This window comes from Solanum pennellii, chromosome 8 (assembly GCF_001406875.1).
Source record: "Solanum pennellii chromosome 8, SPENNV200".
Taxonomy (NCBI): domain Eukaryota; kingdom Viridiplantae; phylum Streptophyta; class Magnoliopsida; order Solanales; family Solanaceae; genus Solanum; species Solanum pennellii.
The window spans coordinates 1317479-1325872 of NC_028644.1; the positions used below are offsets into that span (position 1 = coordinate 1317479).

Here is an 8394-nt window from a genome sequence, read left to right on the forward strand (position 1 = left end):
GAGAGAGAGGGTCGACGAGAAAGAGAGAGAGGGTCGACAGTCGACGAGAAAGAGAGAGAGGGTCGACGAGAAAGAGAGAGGGAAGAAAGTGAGCTATTTTAATTTTGGCTAGGTTTTTTGTTTTGTATAAGAGATCTCACGAGGTCTCTAATTTTTAAACTATTAAATTAAATTAAATTATTATTTTTAATTTAACAAGTATAGACCTCGTGAGGTCTCTACTTGTTAAATTAAAAATAATTAAATTAAAAATAATAATTTAATTTAATTTAATAGTTAAAAATTTAAAGACCTCATGAGGTCTCTAATTTTATGAGAATTAGATTAAAAATTTAAAATTTTTAAATAAGTCAGGTAAAAAAAAAATATATTCATTAAATTGACCTCACGAGGTCTCTCCTACATTAAAAAAAAAATTAAAAGATATTAATTCAAATAGCGACCTCATGAGGTCTCTTATTATTGACCTATTTTTGAGGTCTCCATTTCTAGGTCTCTTTTTGGCCTTTTTTTAGTAGTGGATGATGAAGTTGTGTAGATGATATAACACCTTTGGAACCATGTAAGGGGACACTAATCGTATCTAGTACTCTTCACAATTTTATGGTGCAAATCAGAAAAGACATTAGCGAAATTTTTAAATGCAATAAGAAAAGATAGAACTGAACTTCAACTAAATTTTACGTTTAACAAAAAAACAAAACACAATAGAATTACATTTCACTAGATTGTCTTAGATATATTTGTACTTTTAAAGACTTATTAATAATATTAATGGGACCATACATTTATATAGGGGTCTTCAAAAAATATATTATCTTACCAACATAACTGATATTTTCCATTGGCACAAGTTTGAGACAGAAGGAAAATACTATCTTGAAAACTTAAAGTATTTGAACACAATGACGATATTGTTACTTAAGGCATACAAACAACAAATCCCTTTAAACTACTATCTTGAAAACTTTATAACGACGCAATCTTTCTGGAAGGTATGGTAATGTTTGCAGTTGTAATTGCATTTGTATCTGGTATGTATGCAACGTTAGCACCTTCAACAGCTCTCGATGCATCTGTCTGCATCATCGACAAACAGAGTGGAGAGACATGAATGCATATATACGACAACATACCCGGTGTAATCTCACAAGTGACGTCTGAAGACTGGAGAGGATAGGATGTACACAGACTTTACTCCTACTTTTCTAGGTGCATATTAGAAAGTTTATTGTCGATAAGCCCCTCGGCTCAAAAGATATGTATACTAACAATGGTGAACCACATTAACAAGGCTACTCTGAATTCTGTAACAATCAGGGGCGGACCCACAAAGGGTCAAGTGGGTTCACATGAACTCACTTGTTGAAAAATAATACCGTATATATATATACATTTGATCAATTTTTAAAATTTTATATGTATATATTAACTTTTAACCTGCTAACACAAGTGTTACCCTTGGCCTAGTGATGAATAGGGCTTAATTTTCCCAGCCTGCTCGAGATCAAATTCCCTACTCCCACATTTTAGTTTTATTTTTTATATCTGAAAGATTCAAGATATGACTACAAAGAATGTAAAGAGAAGAGACTACTATAGTCATAGTTGATAACTAGTCAAGATTAAAACCAATATTTAATTACGTAATTCACTTTGTGTCTTTAAGAAGTTTAATTCCATTACAGTATCGTATCAAGGTAGTATAGGATTATTTTATTTACTAAAATAGGATACGTCAAACTGTTGCAACTTTTGAACATAAAGGGTGGAGCAAATCACACGACACTGCTTTATTTTGAAACAATGCAGAGAAAAGAGTTGAAGAATCTAAATGTTTTGACAAAAGTTAAGTTCTCAAATGTGTATGTTTATCTTAACCAACTGACTAAGAGCCCGTTTGAATTGATTTTTAAAAAGATAGCTTTTAAGCCTTAAAAAAGATAATCAAACTTAAATGAGTTTTAGTAAAAAATAAAAATAAGGGAATCTACTTTTCGTTTTTAATTTTTTCTTTTAAAAGTACATAAATTTATTTTCAGCGTTATCAAATACTTCCAAACGCTAAAAACAACTTAAAAATAGATTTAATCAACTTTTAAATAGATCCAAACAAGCTCGAAATAGGTTCGCAGTTTGATAAAGTATCTTGAGTTTGAATCTCCTCCTTTTTGGGCTTTTAAAAATCACATAGCAAAAGCTGATATGGGCTCAAAATCTCAACCCAATAAAAAAAGTAACATTATTTTTGGGCTTAATGTAAAGCTTAACATTACTATCTCGTTGAAACTCTTTAAAAAATGATGAATTGTTATTAAATTTTAAATTAACATAAAGAAAATATCTTTTTAATGTAAAATGTAAGTAAATCAAAATTGAATGAAGAAAAATTTTAATCCTTTTAATAATATCTATTTAATTGAATTTTCTTTCTTTAATTTCATAGTATTTCTTTTTTATTTTTTCAATTTCACCCTAGAGAGATGAAAACTAAATTAAACTAATTTGAGTTGTTTTATCATTTGTCTTTTTTAACCTAATAAGCTAAACTATAAAATTAGCGATGTCCAACATTTATCTTTTGAATATGCACTAATATAAAGTATTTAGTCCTTACTAATAATTAAAAATTACACATAAGAAAAAAAAATTTAAAAAAATAAATTTAAAATAGGAAAATTCTGCATATAAGTAAACATATACTAGTTAATTAATTAATATACCTATAGTTTACCTTAGTTACAATTCACAACCTATTTTTAGCTATAATTACGCGACTTAACTTGTTTTTGTATACTTCGCACGTTTATACAATTCGAAATTTGTACAACTTTTGTATAATTCAGAATTTGTATTAACTGTTTGCACTTATAATGTTTGTAATCTTATGAATTCATTATTTTGAGTCTACAAATGTACCGCGAATTATACAAACTTGCGAATTATACATATCCGTGAATTATATAAATAAGACAGCTTAAATTGTAGCTACAACCCGTAAATATGCAAACCATTGCTATGAAGCATAATTAAGTTTATTATAGTGGTTAATTTTTTGAAAGTTTCCCTCTTAAAATTAATGTTTTTACTTTCCGTTTGACCAAAATGATATATACGAGATCTAAATCGCAAAGTTGCGGAGTATATTATTTTAATAATAATAATTTGAAAATGGGTCCAGTAGAGAGACGTTGGCAATTGGCATTTGACAGTTACCTTAAAATTTGAAAAAAAGAAAAGGAATTGCAGACAAACTACACATATAATTATACATAGAGTAAAATCAGAAGGGGACCAGCTAGTTTACCCATATTTGAACTATGAGATTGGTTTTCCTCAATGAATTTTCGAAGTGAAATGGAGAATAAAGCTGAGAATGGGAACGGGCCATCGAGTGAATCGTCGATATGGAGTAGATCTAGTTCTGATGAGAGCAAAGAGAAGGATTCTTCTACTTCTTCACCGTCTTCTCCGTTAGGATGGCCTATTCGTAGAGCTCAAAAGGATGATGTGAATTCAAAAGGTTCGTTTTCTTTTTTCCCTAGTTTGAATTTTATGGTCGAAGAAAAAGATAAAAAGGAGAATTTACCTTTTTTTACTTTCATTTTTAGTGAATTATTAGTTAATATTTATTTGGAAACATTTTGTTTTATTTCAAATTCAAATTTGAATATTTTATGGAGGTTAAGCAATTTGGCTTTTGAATTAGAAGGTTATAACTGAGTTTAATCGCATTACATTGAACAGAATTGGAGATGATGAAAGAGAGATTTTCAAAATTGTTGCTCGGAGAAGACATGTCTGGTAGTGGGAAAGGGGTTTGTACATCATTGGCTATTTCAAATGCGATAACCAATCTATGTGGTAAATTTTCATATTCGAGACTATTTTTTGTTGTTTTTATCGGTCTTTTAATTTTTTGACAAAAATTCGATGTGTAGCTACTATATTTGGACAATTATGGAGACTAGAACCATTACCTCAGGAAAAGAAATCGATGTGGCGAAGAGAGATGGAATGGCTTGTTGCTGTTAGTGACCACATTGTTGAATTAAAACCTTCTTGGCAAACATTTAATGATGGAAGTAAGCTTGAGGTACTTATTATTCTTCGTAACTTGCTTGAGCCGCGTTCTGGTTGTATTGTGATTGTGTTACTTATCTAGCTGCCGTTATCAAGCTGGGGATCGTTGAATGGAAGTGTTATCGATTTAATTTCCTTTGTGTATCTCCAGGTTATGACTAGTAGACCAAGAGCAGATCTTTTTATTAATCTTCCAGCTCTACGAAAACTTGACAATATGCTTATTGTAAGAATCTCTTTGTCCTATTTTTTTCATAGTAGTATGAATAGTAGAATGATCCATTTGGTATGTTGCAGGAAATACTAGATAGCTTTACAAATACCGAGTTTTGGTATGTGGATCAAGGGATAATCGCGGCTGAGGATGATGGTTCAGCTTCTTTTCGGAAAGCTATCCAGAGGCAAAAAGACAAGTGGTGGTTGCCTGTCCCAAGGGTGCCTCATGGTGGTTTGCTCGAAGATACAAGGAAGCAGTTAAATCACAAACGCGAATGTGCTAGTCAAATTCTGAAAGCTGCTATGTCGATAAATAGCATTACGTTAGCTGAGATGGAAGTTCCTGAATCATATTTAGATGCTCTTCCAAAGGTACATCTTTGAAACAGCATCTTCTGAACTTATATGTGAATAAATTTACTAGACTTGCTAATTCCGCGCTTTCTGTTGAACTTGTTGGTTATGTTGTTCAGCTAACATGTCAAGGAAAGATAGATATTGATTTATCTTTTTGTCTTTTAGAATGGAAGAGCGTGTTTAGGGGATGTCATCTACCGCTACATAACATCAGAACATTTCTCCTCTGAGTGCTTGCTTGATTGTCTTGATCTGTCAACTGAATGTGTTGCCTTAGAGATAGCAAATCGTGTGGAGGCTTCAATTTACGTGTGGCGAAGAAAACATCATCCTAGACCTCCAACTAATCCGAATCGTTCCACAGCAAAATCATCTTGGGAGATGGTCAAGGATCTAGTGGTTGATGGAGACAAGAGGGAGTCACTTGCTGAAAGAGCTGAAAACCTCCTACTTTGCCTAAAACAGCGATTCCCCGGCCTTACACAAACCACTTTAGATACCAGCAAGATTCAGTACAACAAGGTTCGTTACTAGTGTAGAAATGTGTCGTGCTTTCTTTCTTGCTATTACAATTTAGTGACTAGATATCGTTCTCCAATCATATTTCAGGATGTAGGAAAGTGTATCTTAGAGAGCTACTCAAGAGTCCTTGAGAGTCTGGCTTTCAATATTGTTGCGCGAATTGATGATCTACTACACGTGGACGCCTTAACTAGGAACTCGTCTGTTCCTGTAGGCAATGTCATTAACCACAAAAAAGTGTCAATCCCATATTCAGGCACCCCATATAGAACACCAAACTTTTCACCTGTGCCTCTGATAAGCCCGGTAAGGGGGGACAGAACTCCATTCCTCAATGCAAATAGTAACAAACTAACTGGACGTGGCTTCGGAGTGAAGAGAGTATTGTCAAATTATCTTGGCTGTGAAGCAAAGACAAAGAATTCTGGAAATGCCATTTCGAACAAGAGTTCTGATCACATTATTCGAAGTCCAGAGCTATGTCAAGCTGGAAAAGGCCTACGATCAATAGACCGCTGATCGTGAACCTAAAGTTTACAATATTAGGAATGAACAGAGCAAAATGACAGATACTTCTGCAGGACTATATTGCATTATGCCATTTTTTTACATTATAGTTTGTTTACACTTCCATGCTTGTGTGATGTAATGTACACACTTTCTGTTTGTTCCCTTGAGGAGCAGCACTCTTGACATAATTTATAAGTAAGATAAATTTGTATCAACAGTTTTGTTGCACTGAAATAGGTACAATCTATATCTATCTGCTCTAATAATATTAGCATAAAAGCATGAACTCCTTAACTCGAACTTTGCGAGATGATGAAGGTTATGTTTTCTCTTAGTTACATAAGAAGGCATGGAAAGAGCTCCAATGTACTACTTGTGACTGTCACAGCCTACGTGATATCGTGTCTACTTGTTCATTTTTATACAAGTTCAATTGTCTACTTGTGTACATTCAAAGTTGGAGGATATAGATGCCAACCGAAGCCAAGTTAAAAGATAAAGATGCCAGCTGAAGCCAAGTTAAAAGACATATTTATGCATTTTGCCTATTTCTTTCTACAATTTTTTTTGGAACCCAAAGATAACCCATAGCTACTACAACCTCTGCCACAACCTCTACCCTCAACACTCTGTAGTTTGCTAACCATACATAACCGCACTATACAGACCACTCAAGGGAAGTAAACCGCACTAGGCAAGCCCTATGTGACATGCTCGACTCAGAAGACATTGATTGGGGATCGATCTCGGGTCATCCGTGTAGATAATCACCGTTCAAACCAACTGAGCTATCCGGAAGGACAAAGTAATAATTATGAGGCTAATAAGACTTGAACGCACAACCTTAGAGAACTTTTGCTACCCCTTCATAAGACTTACCGTTGTCTATTTTCATTAAAATTTTTGGTGTATGCCTTTCTCTAACTACTTGTAAAAAGACTATCGCCAACAAGAATATGGTTTATTCAATTTTAAGTACTTCAATTTATAATTATTCATCTACGTCTATTTATACCTGTACATATTACTTTGAAAAACATAAAGATTGTTAGAAATATTGATTGAATATTTTTTTCTTCATGAAAAGACTTTAGAATAGAAGAAAATTGCATTTACTATTTTCCTCAAATTATTATTTAATTATCTTTGTAATATTTAAAATTAAGAAGCTCTAAAGTATATGATAAGAGGAAAATATATATTAAAAATTAAGAAATGTTAAAATAAAGGGAAAATGTACGATTACCCCCTCAACCTATGTCCAAAATCCGAGAGACACACTTATGCTATACTAAGGTCCTATTACCCCTGGACTTATTTTATGAGTAATTTTTTACCCCTTTTCGGCCTATGTGGCACTAGCTTGAAGAAAAAAGCCAACTAACATTGGGCCCACAAGATAGTGTCACGTAGGCCGAAAAGGGGTAGAAAACTACTTATAAATAAGTTCAGCGGTAATAGAACTTAGTATAGTATAAGTGTGTATCTAAGATTTCGGGTATAGGTTGAAAAGGTACTTGTGCATTATCCGTATGATAAGAGTTATTAGGAGAATTAATTATTAAAAAGTTCTAAAATATATGGTAATGGAAAAATATATTTTAAATTAAGTGTATCAAAAAAGATAGAAAGCAAAATATAAATACGTTAAAAAAAAGAGAGAAAATCAGGAATTTAGTTATCAAAACATGGCCTATTATTTGGCATAAAACCCCACATTTTTTTGGTGGGTATTAAATTAAATAGTTTATAGAAATTTTAATGATGGTAATATAACATAAACTAAAATTTGGCATAAACTAGTCCACTTCAAATACATATTTTAAAATATATTTGGCATTGTATTGCCAAATACATAATTTTTTAATTTGGTTATATAATAACTCCAATACATTTTTTCTTTTTAGGAATTTATTGACCACAATATAACATGAGCTAAAATTTGGAATAAAATAATATACATTTATTTTTAGGAACTCTTTTGACCACAATATACCACGAACTAAAAATTGGCAAATAAACTAAGGTATCTTTTATGTTATTGTCACATCACTTTTTTAAATTATTATACATATATATATATAAAAGGATTGACATATCTGTGAATCTTTTTTGAGATATTTTTTTGGGGCAAGAGATCTACCTAGTTGTAAGAGGAAATAAAAAAATATTTGAAAAACTATATAGTATAAAATATCTATTTTCCTAACAATGATTAGTTTTCAAGTTCATGTTAATCACATCCAAATTATTGATTTCAAAATAGATCTTTTATCTCTCATCAAAATAAAAACTTTGAAAATTGTGAGAAAAATAAAAGAAAACAATGGAAAGTTAAATTTTAAAATTTGATTCAATTTGCATCATATAATGCTTTGTTTTTTCTTAATATGTCTCTTGATAAAATATTACTTTAATTATCGATTATTCTTAAAATATACTTTTTCTTTATTGAATATTTATTTTATTATATGTCATTTCCATATAATTGAGGTATTTATATTCTTCAAGAATAATTATAACTAATGTTATCTTAAATTTCAAAATTGACAAATAATTGAAATAATTATTTTAAAAATTCCCATACATACTTTAAGACATAAAAAATTAAATAACTCATTAAGCTGAAATAAAGTATATTTAAACCAACGGCAGCAAAAAAGGACTACTCATAAACTATAATTAAAATTATGCTACTCTACTTCC

General features: G+C 31.4%; 1 protein-coding gene across 1 annotated transcript; it reads left to right on the plus strand.

Annotated features, from left to right (window-relative positions):
• Positions 1-3248: 3248 nt before the first annotated feature.
• LOC107027093 (rop guanine nucleotide exchange factor 5-like) lies at positions 3249-5947 on the plus strand. Its single transcript, XM_015228264.2, has 7 exons — positions 3249-3523; positions 3748-3864; positions 3942-4096; positions 4235-4309; positions 4381-4671; positions 4822-5178; positions 5266-5947. The coding sequence occupies exons 1-7, from the start codon at positions 3340-3342 to the stop codon at positions 5695-5697; spliced, it is 1611 nt and encodes a 536-aa protein (XP_015083750.1). The 5' UTR covers positions 3249-3339; the 3' UTR covers positions 5698-5947.
• Positions 5948-8394: the final 2447 nt, after the last annotated feature.

What these genes read in the sequence shown, in the direction of transcription:
- LOC107027093 (XM_015228264.2), top strand. Translation starts at nt 3,340, where the DNA reads ATGAATTTTCGAAGTGAAATGGAGAATAAAGCTGAGAATGGGAACGGG. An exon ending in ATGATGGAAGTAAGCTTGAG is followed by an intron (nt 4,097 to 4,234) that starts GTACTTATTATT and finishes GTGTATCTCCAG; the next exon opens with GTTATGACTAGTAGACCAAG. An exon ending in ATTTAGATGCTCTTCCAAAG is followed by an intron (nt 4,672 to 4,821) that starts GTACATCTTTGA and finishes TTTGTCTTTTAG; the next exon opens with AATGGAAGAGCGTGTTTAGG.